General features: G+C 29.5%; 6 protein-coding genes across 7 annotated transcripts; 3 read left to right on the top strand and 3 right to left on the bottom strand.

Annotated features, from left to right (window-relative positions):
* Window positions 1-10: 10 nt before the first annotated feature.
* Window positions 11-5098, bottom strand: LOC124423265 (serine/threonine-protein phosphatase 2A 65 kDa regulatory subunit A alpha isoform). Its single transcript, XM_046960806.1, has 10 exons — window positions 4769-5098; window positions 4415-4606; window positions 4044-4263; window positions 3775-3935; window positions 3436-3591; window positions 3088-3359; window positions 2814-3008; window positions 2490-2733; window positions 2104-2347; window positions 11-1416 (listed from the first exon to the last, which is right to left on the bottom strand). Exons 1-10 carry the CDS (start codon window positions 4850-4852, stop codon window positions 1412-1414), a joined length of 1773 nt encoding a protein of 590 aa, XP_046816762.1. The 5' UTR covers window positions 4853-5098; the 3' UTR covers window positions 11-1411.
* Window positions 5099-5249: 151 nt separating this feature from the next.
* Window positions 5250-7385, top strand: LOC124423268 (ADP-ribosylation factor 2). The gene has a single exon (XM_046960809.1). The coding sequence runs from the start codon at window positions 5808-5810 to the stop codon at window positions 6348-6350; it is 543 nt and encodes a 180-aa protein (XP_046816765.1). The 5' UTR covers window positions 5250-5807; the 3' UTR covers window positions 6351-7385.
* On the bottom strand, window positions 7103-12698 carry LOC124423264 (E3 ubiquitin-protein ligase ZNF598). Of its 2 annotated transcripts, none has more exons than XM_046960805.1 (3): window positions 12414-12698; window positions 10505-11075; window positions 7103-10318 (listed from the first exon to the last, which is right to left on the bottom strand). In XM_046960805.1, exons 2-3 carry the CDS (start codon window positions 10916-10918, stop codon window positions 7961-7963), a joined length of 2772 nt encoding a protein of 923 aa, XP_046816761.1. In that variant the 5' UTR covers window positions 10919-11075; window positions 12414-12698; the 3' UTR covers window positions 7103-7960. The 2 variants fall into 2 exon arrangements, with proteins under 2 accessions (XP_046816761.1, XP_046816760.1); XM_046960804.1 differs by lacking the exon at window positions 12414-12698 and adding an exon at window positions 11448-11927.
* A 140-nt stretch (window positions 12699-12838) lies between these two features.
* Window positions 12839-13829, top strand: LOC124423267 (transcription initiation factor TFIID subunit 12). Its single transcript, XM_046960808.1, has 3 exons — window positions 12839-13214; window positions 13288-13480; window positions 13546-13829. The coding sequence occupies exons 1-3, from the start codon at window positions 12963-12965 to the stop codon at window positions 13671-13673; spliced, it is 573 nt and encodes a 190-aa protein (XP_046816764.1). The 5' UTR covers window positions 12839-12962; the 3' UTR covers window positions 13674-13829.
* A 448-nt stretch (window positions 13830-14277) lies between these two features.
* LOC124423266 (40S ribosomal protein S2) lies at window positions 14278-15614 on the top strand. Its single transcript, XM_046960807.1, has 3 exons — window positions 14278-14412; window positions 14652-15003; window positions 15087-15614. The coding sequence occupies exons 2-3, from the start codon at window positions 14653-14655 to the stop codon at window positions 15579-15581; spliced, it is 846 nt and encodes a 281-aa protein (XP_046816763.1). The 5' UTR covers window positions 14278-14412; window position 14652; the 3' UTR covers window positions 15582-15614.
* LOC124423270 (probable DNA-directed RNA polymerases I and III subunit RPAC2) lies at window positions 15601-16865 on the bottom strand. The gene is made up of 3 exons (XM_046960811.1): window positions 16387-16865; window positions 16197-16297; window positions 15601-16096 (listed from the first exon to the last, which is right to left on the bottom strand). The coding sequence occupies exons 1-3, from the start codon at window positions 16402-16404 to the stop codon at window positions 15886-15888; spliced, it is 330 nt and encodes a 109-aa protein (XP_046816767.1). The 5' UTR covers window positions 16405-16865; the 3' UTR covers window positions 15601-15885.
* Window positions 16866-16953: the final 88 nt, after the last annotated feature.

Genomic DNA, 16953 nt, shown 5'->3' with positions numbered 1-16953 from the left:
TTATTTTGCATTTTTTTTTTTTTTTTTTTTTTTTTAATCCACGTAGTAGATTGTTAATTATACATATTGAAAATAGTTATATTTTCAGTTAAATTTTTGCCAAAGACATTTATCATTATTCATTTATGAGAACGTATACTTTTTATATGATAATGCATATTTGGTTTAGATTTAAGTGCGTAATATAAAAAATTAGGCATTCAAAATGTCATTTGAACATTTTTCATAAAATATATGATATTTCTATTCACAATTAAATTTTAGTGAGTGATATGTAAATATAATAACTAATGTTGGTAAGTAGATCGTCAATAATAATAGTATTAGTAAGTAGGATGTACTATTTAGTATGTATTATTGTTGGTTTAATCTTGATATGGCAGTTACATAATAAATACCTACATAGTTTATTGGAAAGAATCTATTAAAATGATATCATTAATATGTGTTATAGTACGACTGATATGGCAAAATATACTTTTCTGGGATTGTTATTAAACAAAGGAAATTTTAGTTAATATTTTACTAGTAGTTACAAAACTGAGTCAAGTAAAATTTATAAGAATCAATAAAAAAAAAAAGATTGCCATGCAAGTATTTCTTATTTATTAATAATATATTGCATAATTCAAAATATAGTTTAATATGTTGCTGAAGTAATTTACTTAATGTCTTGATATTTCTATATTATTTGTACGAAAATAAAAAAGATAATCGATGTATTTAGTATTTCATAAATAAAAACATTTATAAGATATATTTTAAATTATGAATTTCAATTATATTATATTGTAGAATATTATTACTTAGTAAAATGTAAATATATGGAGAATGATTGTATATGACTTTGAATAGGATTGTTTGAAAGAAAGATGAAGTAAAATAGTTACTATGTATGTACGTAATATACATCAATTGGAAAAACAATAATTATAGAAAAAAATTAGAGAAATAAAAGTATTAGCAGTATTCTGTTATCTTGTATTTCCCAGTTATTTTTACTTAGTAACTTTAACACAATAAGGTCAATAAAGTAAAATAAAAATGTAAATGAACAGTGAAAAAACAGATTATTCTAGGTGTTGAATTTTAGGAATGATAATTAGGTATTTTTATTATTATTATATTATCCTTTAAGACAACTACTTATATGTATGTATATGAAATACATGTTACAAATTAAATTGAATATTTAATAAGTAGCGTAATTATAGATATACAAATCAAACAGAACTTAACATACTGTTTACATTTATCGCTAATTTAAATTTTGTAGTTCTTCAAAATTTTGCTCCAACTGTGCATTAATATTACCTCTTGTCAAGTGTAAGTGGAAACATTGTGACATGACATTTGTAATTTCTTTAATATTGTTGGATAAATGATAAATGCACCTGGCATCCTGCTCAACTTATGCTGAAACAAAATAGATTATCTTTCTTATTATAATTCATACGATAGCAATAAAGAATATAATAAAACAATATACCATAGAGCACATATCAGTATATCATTAATATAATTCTTGCATTATCATATATGCATATTACCATATATTTGTAAAATTATATAACAAACGGTATATTGCAACATTTCTTATCACTGAACTTAACAGAGTTCAATTTATTGAAAGTTTTAATTATCACAACAAATATAAACTAACAAGAAATATAAAACAGAAAAAACCATATCCATAAGTTATATAAACGAATTATAATTTTTTAATGTTTAACATTTTCATTTTAATTGAAAATATAAAATGGGATATATTATCGTAGACAAGTACGTAATCTCTCTCTTATTATTAAAAGATTATTTCTCCTTAAATATTCAATATATTTAAATAAAAGGAAAGGAAATCAGATATTATGTAATTATAATATTTTATTGATATCTAAACTGTTTTGAGAAAAAAAAAGAAAACGTTTTTTTCCAACGTTCGATTATTCATGACATTACATTTATATATAAAAACACGTCATGCGTTAAAAAACAATTTAATCATATAAATGGTCGTTTTATTGGAAACCCTTGCCACGTTACAATACAATAGATATAAATATTCTATTCTGTAAATAAAATAAATATCGCTGAATTATATACCTGCAATTCCAGCAATTGCTTCTGAAGCAAAATATTTCACGTCTACATCACTGTCAGTATTAAGTTTGTCAAGAACAGGTTTCACTTGTGTTTGAACTGCAGAAGGCTCCAGGTAGGGTCCAATCCGTTGTAATGTTTTAGCAACGTTAAATCTTACATTTGCAACATTATCTGTTGCCATTCCTAAGACCGTCGGAAGCATTACTTTTGTCGTTATTTCTGGACCGCATACTTCAGCCAATACCTAAAAAAAAAAGAAAAAAAAAAAAAAAAAAAAAGGAAAAAGAAAAAAGAAAAAAAATTAATTTAACAATAAAGATCAATGTGGAGCATTTGACTACCCAGTTATAAATATAACTTAATGAGAATTCATAAATCCAATTTACATTAATACAAAATAAACATGTCATCCTATGAAGATAATTCTGATCCCTGGACATTGCCAATACTTTAGGTATTACAGTATTTTGTGCCCATTCTGGTCCAAATTTTTCCACTAATTTTTTCAAGTTCAATGTCGCTGCTTCCCTAATAGCATAAACATGGTCTACGAGCCAAGTCATACATAAAGAATTTAATTTCTCATCGAAGAATTCCACTCCCAATTGACCAGCTAAGAGAGGCATATACCTGAAAAAGAAATTTTTGAAAATAAGAAATTAAATGATTTTTCAATTACTTAAAAATTTATTCATTAATTGAATACTTACTCAATAATAGCTAATCTAACTCGCCATTTAGAATCTTCTGCTAACTCTACAATGGCTGGTAAAAGTGACAATGAAAGCTGTTGTATGCCTATAACCTCATTAACACATTCTAAATTGCTAATAATGTTTAGACGGACTTCAGGACATTCATCTCTTAGTTGAGATAAAAACAGAGGTAACAAATGTTCGATCGTGCTACGAATATAAATTGTACGTTATAAATATTTAAGATTAGTGGCACGTAATCTGGCTATTTAATTATGTTTACACTTACTTATGTTTACCAAGTATTGGACTAAGTCCCATTATGACACTTGCTAAAGCTGATTTAACATGCTGATTAGGATCTGCTACAAGTTCTTTGACTATAGGTAAAATATTATTCATAATAATGGATTCTTGATTAAACTGATCAAGATTTTGACAAAAATCGCGAACTTTATCAGCGGCTGCTGCTCGTACTTCCGCTTCTATATCTTTTAATAATACTTGAAATGCAGGTACAAGATCAGTTTTTGTAATTTCTGGTCCAACTGCTTTCTGGAGCTATCAATTATTATATAATATGTTTAGTCTTTCATCATATATAATGAAATATGATAAAGAAATGTTAAAAACATACATCAGTAAATTTATCCGCTACCATATATCGTACACGCCAAGACTGATCACTGGCACACTGTCGAAGCGTTGACATAACTAATTGTTCAACATCTTCTGGCTGTAATAAAGCTGCAATACTGACACACGCTTCAACTGCCAAAAGTCGTACTGAATCCTAAACATAAAATGTATAATTTTTTTTCACTTTTTTTTTTTTTTTGTTTTTCCCCCACAAGTAATCCAAAATATCCTACTACTTATATAATATAAATATCCATACATTGAAAATACTTATGGTATTATTACTTGCGTATAAATGTTCTTTATTATATTAGTCTTTCATGAATATAATATTTACCTGTTCATCTTGGGCAAGTATAACAAACATAGGAATTAAATCTGATTTTAAGTATTCAATTTCTACAACTTTAGCAAACTCTCCTAATTTAGAGGCAGCAGATCGTCGTGCCATAGGTGTATCATCTTGACATAAATTACGAAAATGGTTTCGTAAACTTGCTGTAATTTTTGAAAGTATATATTGAACAATATACATACCATAGAAAATTATTATACAGAAGAGAAATGGATTAAAATAAAAATAATTTCATAAAAAACACTTATTACCTTTGATGGCTGGGCTAACACGTGGATAACATACACTAAAAAGTCCACAAGCAGATGTTCTTGACGTAAACCAATCTCCAGATGCCAAGCGTTGTACCAAAGGGACAAAATGTTCTTCTAGATCTGCTGGACTATGTTGGCTTGCAATATTTCTCAAAGATTCAACTGCTTTATCACGAACCACAGTTTCTTCAACTGTTGCTAGTGATTCTAAAGGTGGCTAGATAAAAAATTTAATTTCATTATTCGTACTTTATCAATAACATTAAAATAATACATAATTCCATGTACGACAACAAATTGAGTATTTCAGTTTGTAAAAAGATCTTGTTATTAACTTTATTTATATTAATAAAAACAGTGTTATTTACCAATAAACAATAGACATATTCTGGTCCTCCAACAAGAGGTGTAAATGTACCAAGCTGTTCTGCCAATGCAAGAAGAACTTCGTCTTCATCGTAAATAGTTTCTGTTAAAAAAGGTATTAACTCGCTACGAGTCCTTTCAATACCTAATGCAAGAGCAATTGTGGATAATTTCTTGATAGAATTTAGACGTAACTGTAAAATAAAAAGAAGTGTATAATAGAATTAATAACTTCCAGGTTTGAATAAGATTAATGCTTCAATTGTGATATATACCCTTATATTTTTATATTTTTATATAGAAGTTTATAATATTTTGAAGATTTTGAAAATTTTAATAAACCTCCTTGCAATTACCTGAACATCCTCATTCTTTAATTCATCAATTAAAACTGCGATCGGATACAGACTATCGTCCGTAGTAGAATCACTCGCTGCCATTTTGCTACCGACTACACTTTAGCCGTTTTAGCAGTATCGCTTTCCGAACGTTCGTTGAATGATTTTTATCTTACTGCAATCTATTTGTTCGGAATTTATAGTGCCACGTAATACTCAACAAAATGGAAAAGATTTCCAATGATTCTTTATAAATTATAGCATAATTGGCGAAGAGAAGCATTAATTAAAATACGATCGAAATCTACCCCGACCTATCCCGCGAATCCATGAATCACTGACAATTGTTGTAATCATTTGAGCTACCGCTAGATGGGGACTCACGATCACAGTCAAATGCCATATATCAACATTACAAATATGTAGTGTATGTAAAATACATATTTACGTAGCATATGAAGAGCTGCGCCGCCTGGTGTCGCAAAAATCAATAAGTGTTTCATATAGTTTCATATAGTTTATGGTTAAGTCGGCCTAAACCAAAGAATATTCTACTACTCTTTGGTATAAATTACGTCTGCACCAGTTACCTCTTTTCTTTAAATCCGCCGCACCCGAGATTGTTTGTACGTATATTTCGGCTGATCGAACATGTACATCTTCACAAATTATTAAGAAATGTAAGAAGTGTTTATTCACATGTAGTTATAAAATAAATAAGAATAGTTATTGGGAACTGTTTTGATTTGTATTCAAGAGAAAATCACTTTTTTTTTTGCGCAATATTGGTGTGCGTGTCAAATTTCGCCAACTATTTCCGGAATAGAATTTAGCCGAAAGATAAAAGGTGACGTTTGCTAGTAGGAACTATTTTTGAGGCGTATTGTATGCTTTTTTCACCTCTAAAGAACAACCTGCATTCATAACCCACATAAAGGAAAATATTACACCTTGCATTTTTTTGTGGTTATATTAGTCTATTACATCGTAATAGATATTAACATCCTGGCTAAAGAATTGTCTTAGGCAATCGATTAAGGCATTCTCCGCGGAGAAGATGGGCCTGACAATAAGCAGTTTACTTACCCGATTATTCGGTAAAAAACAAATGAGAATATTAATGGTAGGCTTGGATGCAGCTGGCAAAACCACTATTTTATATAAGCTCAAACTTGGGGAAATCGTAACAACTATACCAACAATTGGATTTAATGTCGAAACAGTAGAATATAGAAACATCTGTTTCACCGTTTGGGATGTTGGTGGACAAGACAAGATTCGACCACTTTGGAGGCACTATTTCCAAAATACGCAAGGTCTGATATATGTGGTAGATAGCAATGATCGTGAACGTATTGGAGAAGCCGAACGTGAATTAGCAAACATGTTGAAAGAAGATGAACTCCGAGATGCTGTACTTTTGGTCTTTGCAAATAAACAAGACTTACCGAATGCTATGTCTGCTGCTGAGCTTACAGATAAACTGGGCCTTAATTCACTTCGTGGACGACATTGGTATATTCAAAGCACCTGTGCCACGCAAGGCCATGGATTATATGAAGGACTTGATTGGCTAAGTAATGAATTGGCTAAAAAGTGATAGCATGTTGTATGTTCAATTGTGTCACCACAGACAATATCCTCATTCAACATCAATGTAGAACACAATTTATGGTTTCTTATTTCATAAGATTACATTTATGTATAATTATGGTTCTATTAATACGGTACTATGTACTTTTCAAAAACCATTGTGAATGCAATTGAACTAAAAGGAGGACATTGTGAGACAATTAGAAACTTACTGAATCATTTAATATTTTCCTCTCAAAATGAAACTTATCTTGCTGATCAATATATAAAAATAATAAATTTGTTGATATACAATGTGTCTGCGAGCAATTAAATAGACACCTAATAAATCACATATAATATTTGTTAAATTCATATTTATACTTTACATTATTTCGATTATATTATCATATTAAATAAAAGATTTGTATCTGGTTTCTTTTTGATATTACACTCATGAGTAAATCACACTACTGTAATGAAAAGGTTTCCAAAATTTTTATAGAAATCTATATTCTGTATGTAGAATTATATTTTATTATTACTGTTTGTTCAAAATGTTGTATATAATACACAACATAAATCACTTATGAATTCACATTTTGCTTTTTGATAATTAAAAATATTAAATAAATGATGTTAATACATATTAGTTTTAAATATGCATATATGAATAATGAAAGAATATTTAGAATTTATAAATTCATTCCTTCTTTTTAAAAATCTAATGTTTATATTATAAGGAATATGCTTGTAAATGAATAATAAATATGAAAAAAATATTGTAAACCATAGCTCACAAATTTATTTTGCTTTTATATTTAATGGATATGACAACTTTCCCTATTACATGCATTAATTATTAAAAGAGAAATGCCTCAAAACTGAGATTTTGTAAACTAACTGAATGTATAACTTTATTATTGTACAAAACAGTACATCGGACATACAAATACTGTGTATAATATAATACATCACACTTTGTTTAGTATGTGGCATATTATACTTTGTAAAGCTCTATTCTGTGTCTATTCCATAAAGTAAATAATTTACAAAAGAAAAAGCTAGTAAATATTATTTACACTGTGTTTTAATAATATATAATGGAACAGACTGCTTTTACTGCAATTCTTGCAATTAAACTTTATATAATGCACTATCCTTAATTATACTTTATCATATACCTTAAAGTTTACATTTCAAGGAAAATTTGTTATTAAAAAAAATAATTTTATTTTTATATTATACCAATAAAAATTAATCAACTTTCCTCTTTTCTCCTCCACCCCGCTCCCTCTCTCTCTCTCTCTCTCTCTCTCCCACCCTCTTTCTCTATCTATCTACCTATCTGATGCCTTTATATATAACATATTTGCATTTAACCAAGTGGCAGCTATATAACTTATCAATTAACCATTTAGGCTTAGCAAATAGTCAATCTTTATCGTATATAGAAAATTCTCTATTGCTGCAACTTGACTGGAATAAATATCACTCATTTTACTGGAAAGTGCAACATAATAAAAAGTACTTTGTATCATCAATATAATTCCAAAGGAAAGATATTGGAATAATGCATACATTTACATGATTTTACTAAATCACCTATATTGAAATAAATGTCTATAATAATAGATTTCATTTGCGTACCCACATATTTTTGTTAGGACCTGTATTACTTTTGCCAAGTACTGGAAAATGATTTTCTAATGTATGATTAACCATATGTGTTTGAAAATCAGAATTTTTTAAAATTTGATTACATGTTGCACAAATCTCTAAACCTTTAACTTTATTATCCAATTCTTTTTGATAAACTTTAAATAGTTCTTGTTGTTTTGAGATATCAGGTAAAAGAACTAAAAGCTCAGGAAACACATCTTCGACTGCCGTTTTACCCATAACAGTACAACAGTGTGCATAATATTCTTCAGCACTGCAAACACCTTGTCGAAACAATCCACTTATATAGCGGAATTTTTCAATCCGATCTTGTTTCATTAATACTTCGTTCATTTTAGCTACGAGAGATTTATTTCGCTTTTGAAAATCAGGTGGAAGTATATAAGTATATATGGTATTGTGCTTATAATCACTTGGTAAAATAGCATAACTTTCACCAGAACTGTTTGTAAATGTCAGTCCATTATTACTATGCAATTGTTCCATGTTTTCAACTTTGATACAAAATCCTGGAGGTGGAGATGTAGTAGATTCAAAGCCAGGTGGTGGATCAATAAAACCTGGTGGCCTAGAGCCACTGCTACCCAAAGCTGGAAAATCCTCTATTTGATGCAAATTATTATTGGTAGAGTTAAGACTGTCTATTTTAAGTTCAGTACGTTTTCTTAATATGTTGTTAGTTGTATTACTACTTCCAGAACTTGTTTTTACAATTACTGCACAAGATCCTTCCTCTAAGCTTTTACATTTCTTTTTATCCTTTTTATTTGTATGGTCAACTTCCTTAGAATTTTTAATATTGTGGGAATTTTTTACATCATTGCATGTATCATTGGATGACTGCCCATTCTGTTTGTCATCGTTATTATGTTTAGTAGAATTTTCTAATGAATTATTCGTTGGTTCTAAAATCTGACTAGAACCAGCAACATTTCTAGAAGATTCACAATTATTCTTAATGTCGCCGGTGCTAGTCTTATTTGGTTTTATATTATTAGTCTCATTTACAACATTAGAATTGTGTTTTGCTTTTTTCTTTTTTGTTTTTCCTTTTACCGATTCTGCAGTAGTTTTGGTATTATTATTAGAAATACCAGAAGATTGAGGCTGAACCCATGATGGGACAACCATTACTGCAGATTGTTTATTTTGCTTAGACGATTTCGATAAACTTGGAAAATCCTCTCCAGATTGTATAGGTGGTGGCGATGGTGCTAATGATCGAACTGTTTTCTTTGATTTTGGAGTAACCGCAGATGAGGACTTTGTGCAAGTCCACTGTAAGACCTCTTTCCATTGGGCTGAATTGGGAGTACTAGTAGTAGAAGAGGGTTTATTACAGCCCAAAACTGGAAATTCAGAATCTACAGATAATTGTGCTGGTCGAACTCTAACATTAGGCCCAGATACCCTAGTAGTAACTGTACCATTAACTTCACGATTCACTTGGATGGAAACATTGGGTGTTGAACCTTTTCGACTTTGTGATACACTTGGTCCAGTTAAATTACCACTAGAAACACTAACATTAACGGTTTTAGAAACATTAGAATTAGTGGATTCAGGACCCAATGCGGGAAAATTTTCATCGGTGACAGCCAATGATTGAGGTCTTACAGTACTACGAATAGTTACATTACCTCTACCTTTAGGTTGATTCAAGTTAGGTATGAAAGAACAATTACCTAAAGTTGGAAATTCTTCTCTACTTTGAACATCAACAGATGGCTGTCTAATAAAAGTATTTGTAGCTTCGATATTGGTTTGAGAATTGCTTGAATTAGTTAATGCCATTGGTTGTTGATATTCCCTAGTATTATGATCTCTAAACCCATAATCTCTTGTACTTTTGGAAGTCGATGGTCCTGGCATACCTCTTCGAATTCTATTCTCACCTCGAGGTGCCAAGGTAAACTCTAATTCCAAAGTCCTAGCTTGTTTAGCTGCAGCTTTACTTAATTGTTTTCCATGAACGCTCGTTTTATGTGCTTTTAGATCTATATCAGTTCTAAAAACACTTGTAAATTTTTCATCTACACACATTCCTTCTTCGCATAGGAAATGTTCTTGCCTAAAATGATCTCGAAGGTATTCATATGAGCTGTAATACTGATGTAAGCCATCTGCATCACAGAAATGACAATACAAATGATCTCGTCTTAGGTGACGATACAATTCATCATTATCCATGTATCTTTGATCACAAAATTCACAAAGTGGATGACCTTTGTGACTCCTGTCATCTACATCACCTTTCCTTCGATGTTGAGCTAGCTCTGATCGCGTATAACAACGTCGTTCACATGAAAAAATCTGTAACAAATTAAATAAATATTATATATTAAAAATACACTCGTCCTATGAACATCTTTATAACAAAGCTGAATAATAATAACAACATATAGAATACGGTACTAATAAAAATGCAATAATTGCAAATATACAATATTAAATTTATATAATGTATATCATAAGCTTGAAATAAGAAAAATAATGTACCTTTAAGTTCTCCACACAAAGATCGCAATAATGAAGTTCATGGTGATGTCTCATATGATCTTTTAAACTTTGAAAGTTACTAAAGACTTTTTTTTCTTCGCAAATTGTACAAACGTCAGCTAATAACTCATAAAATTTCTCTTGTATATCAACAGTGTCAAAGTAAATATCATATCGTGTGTCCAATAAGCCACCTTTTCGAAGAAAACGAAATGGTTTTATCTCCCTAGTAAAAACAACTTTTGGTAAATCTTGACGACAAATGGGACACTCATTTTGACGACAAAGCACTCTCATCCGTGTACTACATTCATAACATACGGGATGCTCACACATCCCTATACTATAAATTTCCACATTTTTATAACATACAACACATGTATTAGTATTCACACTTTCATTACTTGCAGACATGCTTAATAATATAATTAAGATATGTTCTGTATATATTTATTTTAATTTCTTCAACCACTATGACAGTTTGATTATAAAAAGAAGACAGTGCTTCTTAAATGGTTTAGATAAACGTTTTATTAAATGATTTATACAGTTGATCATATCATGAGTAGTCCTGAAAAATAAATATTGTTATTAAAATTTAACCTAAAAAATACGATATTTTAAAGAAAAATATATTACACGATTATTCGATAGAATATTTCAAAAATTAATCGTCTCAATTTAATAGGAGGTGCTTACATATATGTGTGTGTGTGTGTGTGTGTGTGTGTGTGTGTGTGTGTGTGTGTGTGTGTGTGTGTGTACACATACATACATACATATATACATATATATGTTTATATGTACGCATATATATATGTATATAATATGTATATATTATGAAATTATTTATTAAAGTAAAAAATAAAATTATTTGAAAAGTCTGAACATTCACATTAATGACTAAAAGACAACTGCCTTACGAAACGATAATTATCTTTACCCTTAGAGATGTCCAAAAATAGATAATGAATCTAAAAAAATTGGCAGCAAACAGACGGTAAAGTTGTTCAGTAAAATTCTTAAAGAACAAGGTTATAACCACTCGCAAGAAAAAATATTAGGATTGCATCTTTTCCGATAAAAAAACTATAAACGACCCGAGAGCAAATCGCCTTCGAAGATGCATACGGTGGACGGTCTTTTATTTTATCAAGTCGTTTCGACGTATTTGCGATCTATACCAAATCTTGACCACTTTACTCTACGTAACAAAAAGCGGACAGAAATTATTGTGCAAAACCGGAAATCTGTATGACCACCTCACTTCCAACCCCTTCCTTTGTATATACGTACATACAAGCACTATGATTGACATAACACAATATACGCATTTTCAAACGCAATGAACGTAAAACACTTGACGATCATTATACACGACTGATCATGTATCTCATTGAAAACTAATTTAGTTATTCGAGATTAAAAAATATTCTTATCCATTTAGATATGACGAATGAATTATATTGATTGACTATATATTTTTTTTAGATAAATTTAACGTTACAAGAAATCTATTTATACTATATGAATATATATGGTATATCATAATATAATTATACATTTAATAAAATATTTTGTAATCTTTAATTTATTAATGTCAATAAATATTTATCAAACGATATATAATAGTAATAAGTTAATAGAACTTTTGATAATTTTGTTATGATAAATAACATTTAAAATATTTAAATTTACCGCTAAAGTATTAAAATGAATATCAATTTCCGATTATTTCGAATTTTCAAGGGAGATTTTTTATATATTTTAGATTGATATTAAATGTGCTTATTTTGTATATTACAGGAAAAATAAGATGTTAATAAATCCAAATTTTCTAATTATCTAAAAATCGTTTGTCTCTCTTGGATTAATTGAATAATTATTATATTATTAAATAGGTATATACCTTCGTATATGATCTGCGTTCAAAAGAATAAAACCGATACTTAGATAATTGCGTCCACATTTAGTAAGTCTAATGTTATCATTTTCTGTTCTATATTTTGTTGGCTAGATGGACAAATTTCAAGTCCTATTTGATATAATCACCTATGACGTCATTTAAAATTATCCAAACACTGAAATCTAGCACTTAGTTCTTGGACGGAAGATTCTGATCACCAGCATAAACTCTCACTCAACAAGTTTTTTATTACAAACGGAATTTAATTTATTTTCTATTTTTCTAAATAGTATATATTTTTTCGTAATTCTTCAAAACGTAATTTTTTCTCCTTGGTCAGGGTTGTAAATCTAACGACGTCAAACCTTGTGACAGCCAATCATCGCAATGTATGTAGTATCATACAATCTTTCGAAGAGTTTCCCTTCTATACAAATATATCTATATAAACCTGTCAAAATAGCGGTAAAGAGTTGTTTATGTTAAGTCTAAGAAGGGCTTGTGTGTCCAGTTTCGACGATAGATGAAAGAAATTATTTTACTCGTAAGAATATGTCACAACAAACAGCTCTTGTGCAAACTAGTACAGGATCTGAAATAACACCTGTACTTGGAAATTTACAATCTGTTGGTCCTACTAACCAAACGTTACCAGTTATATCTGCCATGCAAAGTAATAATTCAGTAGTACCCATTTTACAACCACAAACACAAAATCAACAATCTCAATATACGTCTCAAACATCGAAACAGCAAGTAGCACAGCATTCATCTGTATCAAGTTCTTGCAATGACTTTCCACAAGTATGTTAAAAAAAATATTAATTTAGAGTTAAAATATTAAGTACAAAATATTAATTTTTTTTCGTGCTTCTAGTTTCTTACTAAAACGCGTTTACAAGATTTAGTAAGGGAAGTAGATCCAACGGAACAATTAGATGAAGAAGTAGAAGAAATGCTTTTACAATTAGCAGATGATTTTGTTGAGACAACAGTAAATGCAGCTTGTCTTCTAGCTAAGCATCGTCATGCAAATACAGTGGAAGTAAAGGATGTACAATTACATTTAGGTAATTTTGTAAAAAAATACTTCATCGTATCAAATAATATCATTTAATATTAATTCTATTTTCAGAAAGGAATTGGAACATGTGGATACCTGGTTTTGGTACCGATGAGGTTCGTCCATATAAGAGAGCAACCGTTACAGAAGCACATAAACAAAGACTGGCGCTAATAAGAAAATCCATTAAAAAATATTAAACTTCTTATGGTTCCTATATGTAAAAAAAATTATAGTAGCTTACTTTCAATCAAAAATTTTATACTTATATACATTCATGTGTTGGCATATGAATTGTTAATATATGATTATATTAATATGACATTGTAATTGTTAAATTATATCCTTTCATAATATTTACTTGTGTTATACCTACTTCAAAATTGATCTTATATTTCTTATCGTGGAAAAAAGTCTAAATCGATAAATTTAAATCGAAGATATAGTTTTAAAAAGATGTTGTTTTCAACATATGCAATTTCTCGACAAAAAATAAAACATTTTATCTTTTTTTGTTCATTTATTTTTAATGCTTTATTCTGTTTTTCGTTTGTATGATGTATATATATATATATACGTGTACATACGTATTATTCCTTTGTTTAAAATAAAATAATAAAATCGCGATTCAGTTTATTGTTGCAAATCAGTTAAGTCCGTGTAAGTAGATATTCCATAAAAAGACCAATTACAGTTCCTTTACAGAATCAATAGAATTTGTTATATTATATTACATTATTGGTTGAAACCATGTTTAATATCGAGAATATCTATACATACGTGCATTAAGCTAAGCACATGAAATCCTATTGGTCTATCATATTCGAGAGCTCGATTATGTCGAAACATAATATATATCGAATAAAATCGATTACTACAATATCGCAAAGAGAAGCAATGGCCTTTCCTTCGTGATCACAGTCATAGAAAGGAACTAATGTGAGTATAACATTTTCATTTTTAAGATTATTGTTATGAATATATCAAATAATAAATACAAAAAGCTCTCTCTTTGTTATTCCATTAATATTTATGATCTCTTTTCACTCAAATTTGATTAATAAAAGAGTTGTAGAAATAATAAAATGCAAATTTTGAAAATACCACGTGTCAAATCGTATTTAATTGGTTATGTTTTTATATATCTGTATAAATTCAATATGTGAATTTTATTATAGAATGGCGGACACTGCTCCAGCCGCGCGTGGAGGTTTTCGTGGAGGTTTTGGTACTCGTGGTGCTGGCGGAGATCGTGGAGGTCCCCGAGGAAGAGGTCGTGGCGGAAGAGCAAGAGGACGCGGCCGTGGTCGTGGCAAAGAAGATAGTAAAGAATGGATACCTGTTACTAAATTGGGCCGTTTAGTTAGAGATGGAAAGATACAGTCTTTAGAACATATTTACCTCTTTTCTTTACCTATTAAAGAATATGAAATTATCGATAAATTTCTTGGGTCTGATCTTAAAGATGAAGTCTTAAAAATCATGCCGGTCCAAAAGCAAACTAGAGCAGGTCAACGCACCCGTTTTAAGGTAAGAATGTTACAAGATTATTCTTATGTTTTCTAGTTTAATCTGTTCTAGTTTATTATATGTTACCTTAAAATATTTTCTAGGCCTTTGTAGCAATTGGAGATACCAATGGTCATATTGGTTTAGGAGTGAAATGTTCTAAAGAGGTGGCCACTGCTATCCGTGGTGCTATTATCCTAGCTAAACTTTCTGTAGTACCTGTACGCAGAGGTTATTGGGGAAATAAAATTGGTAAACCACATACAGTACCTTGCAAAGTAACTGGTAAATGTGGATCTGTACAAGTGCGTTTGATTCCTGCACCTAGAGGTACAGGAATTGTATCAGCACCTGTTCCTAAAAAACTCTTGCAAATGGCTGGTATTGAGGATTGTTATACATCAGCCAGAGGATCTACTTGCACCCTGGGTAATTTTGCAAAAGCAACGTATGCCGCTATAGCTAAGACTTATGCTTATCTAACACCAGATCTATGGAATGAACAGCCTTTACTTAAAGCACCATATCAAGAATATGCTGATTATTTGTCAAAAACTCATAAAACTGTAGCAGGCCAGCGAGCTGCAGAAGTTGTTTAAAGAATAAACTTGGACTCAATGAGAACCCCCTAATTGCTGATTTTATTATTTTCATATCATTCATCACATTTCATCACATCTCTTAAATCTAGTATTATAACATAAAATAATGTACTGTAACATATTTTACTAATGTTTAAAAAAATTATAGACAATTAGAATTTATTTCAAAATGAAATGTTGGACATTAAAATATCAAAAATATTTTAATCTAAATTTATTACTTATTTTATTACAAGGGAAGTAGACTAAAAATTTATAAATTCATATTTATAATCAAAAATATAAAAGCTAAGATGTAATATCATGTACTTTCTGCAGAAAAATGTTTGGAATTTCTATATTGTTTACATGCTTCATTGAAAGTTTCCAAAGTGTGATCACAAACTTGTTCCAAATCTTGAAGTCCACGTTTTAATACATCTGTGGCTCGTCCTTTTTTAGTTTGTATCCTAAAGTGCATCTTTGTTTCTGCTGGGTGAGGTACGGTATACCCACAGAATTCTACATCAGGACTAAGATAAAAAATAAATATGAATAAATGTTCAATTCAATAATCATGTACAGTGTATGTTATTGTGATATTTAAAGAGCATAGCTGTTCAAAATACATACTATTGAGATATTATAAATTGAAGTGCATTTCCCAATGTATGGCCTTCTTCTGAAAATATAAAAGTTCTAGACTTTTCTCCATACATTTGATCACCAACAAGCTGTCACAAAAAAACACAGCATTAATAGAAAATATTTATTTTACTATGTTAAAAATATATAAATTAATGAGTATTTTTAGATTTCATACCTCTGCAAGACGTCCCATTTTTTAACTCTTTATTAATTCAATAATATCTTGGAGAATCTTCTTTTGTTTATTACGAATTACTACCAAATGTCTAAATTAGGATTACTCCTTTTTTTTGTAGATTAATAATATTTGACGCTTTATTTTATAAACAAAACTAATAATAAATCAAGGTGTAATCAGAACAAAGTGTAATACACGTAATTCTTTTGATAAAAGTTTATTTTTATATATAATTATATGTAACTCATATATATATATAATTTACGGAGGTTACTTATGATACATTATATTTAAACGTTCAATTTCGTTCATGAAGAGAACGAATGGAGTTAATATAATGAAATTAATATATTGAATTAAAGGCTTCCTTTATAAATAGCGAATAAAATTAACTTTGCGAATATATACAAAACTAAAATTTTCTTCACGTACAGATTGGTGAGGAACTAATTTCGATGAAGCGAATTTAAACCGAGCACCAGCCTTTTCATTGGTTGACGAAACTGGTTAGGCAACACGCTTTAATATAGTGGAAAACGAGCAATATATTCGATTGCGACGCCA

This window comes from Vespa crabro, chromosome 4, assembly GCF_910589235.1.
Source record: "Vespa crabro chromosome 4, iyVesCrab1.2, whole genome shotgun sequence".
Classification (NCBI taxonomy): domain Eukaryota; kingdom Metazoa; phylum Arthropoda; class Insecta; order Hymenoptera; family Vespidae; genus Vespa; species Vespa crabro.
Note: the sequence above shows the minus strand (reverse complement) of the source record. Positions and strands in the feature narration are given on the sequence as shown.

What these genes read in the sequence shown, in the direction of transcription:
- LOC124423265 (XM_046960806.1), bottom strand. Translation starts at nt 4,852, where the DNA reads ATGGCAGCGAGTGATTCTACTACGGACGATAGTCTGTATCCGATCGCA. An exon ending in AATATGTCTATTGTTTATTG is followed by an intron (nt 4,264 to 4,414) that starts GTAAATAACACT and finishes TTTTTTATCTAG; the next exon opens with CCACCTTTAGAATCACTAGC. An exon ending in TAGCGGATAAATTTACTGAT is followed by an intron (nt 3,360 to 3,435) that starts GTATGTTTTTAA and finishes AATAATTGATAG; the next exon opens with CTCCAGAAAGCAGTTGGACC.
- LOC124423268 (XM_046960809.1), top strand. Translation starts at nt 5,808, where the DNA reads ATGGGCCTGACAATAAGCAGTTTACTTACCCGATTATTCGGTAAAAAA.
- LOC124423264 (XM_046960805.1), bottom strand. Translation starts at nt 10,918, where the DNA reads ATGTCTGCAAGTAATGAAAGTGTGAATACTAATACATGTGTTGTATGT. An exon ending in TTTGTGTGGAGAACTTAAAG is followed by an intron (nt 10,319 to 10,504) that starts GTACATTATTTT and finishes AATTTGTTACAG; the next exon opens with ATTTTTTCATGTGAACGACG.
- LOC124423267 (XM_046960808.1), top strand. Translation starts at nt 12,963, where the DNA reads ATGTCACAACAAACAGCTCTTGTGCAAACTAGTACAGGATCTGAAATA. An exon ending in CTTGCAATGACTTTCCACAA is followed by an intron (nt 13,215 to 13,287) that starts GTATGTTAAAAA and finishes TCGTGCTTCTAG; the next exon opens with TTTCTTACTAAAACGCGTTT. An exon ending in GGATGTACAATTACATTTAG is followed by an intron (nt 13,481 to 13,545) that starts GTAATTTTGTAA and finishes TTCTATTTTCAG; the next exon opens with AAAGGAATTGGAACATGTGG.
- LOC124423266 (XM_046960807.1), top strand. Translation starts at nt 14,653, where the DNA reads ATGGCGGACACTGCTCCAGCCGCGCGTGGAGGTTTTCGTGGAGGTTTT. An exon ending in GTCAACGCACCCGTTTTAAG is followed by an intron (nt 15,004 to 15,086) that starts GTAAGAATGTTA and finishes AATATTTTCTAG; the next exon opens with GCCTTTGTAGCAATTGGAGA.
- LOC124423270 (XM_046960811.1), bottom strand. An exon ending in CAATTTATAATATCTCAATA is followed by an intron (nt 16,097 to 16,196) that starts GTATGTATTTTG and finishes TTTTTATCTTAG; the next exon opens with TCCTGATGTAGAATTCTGTG.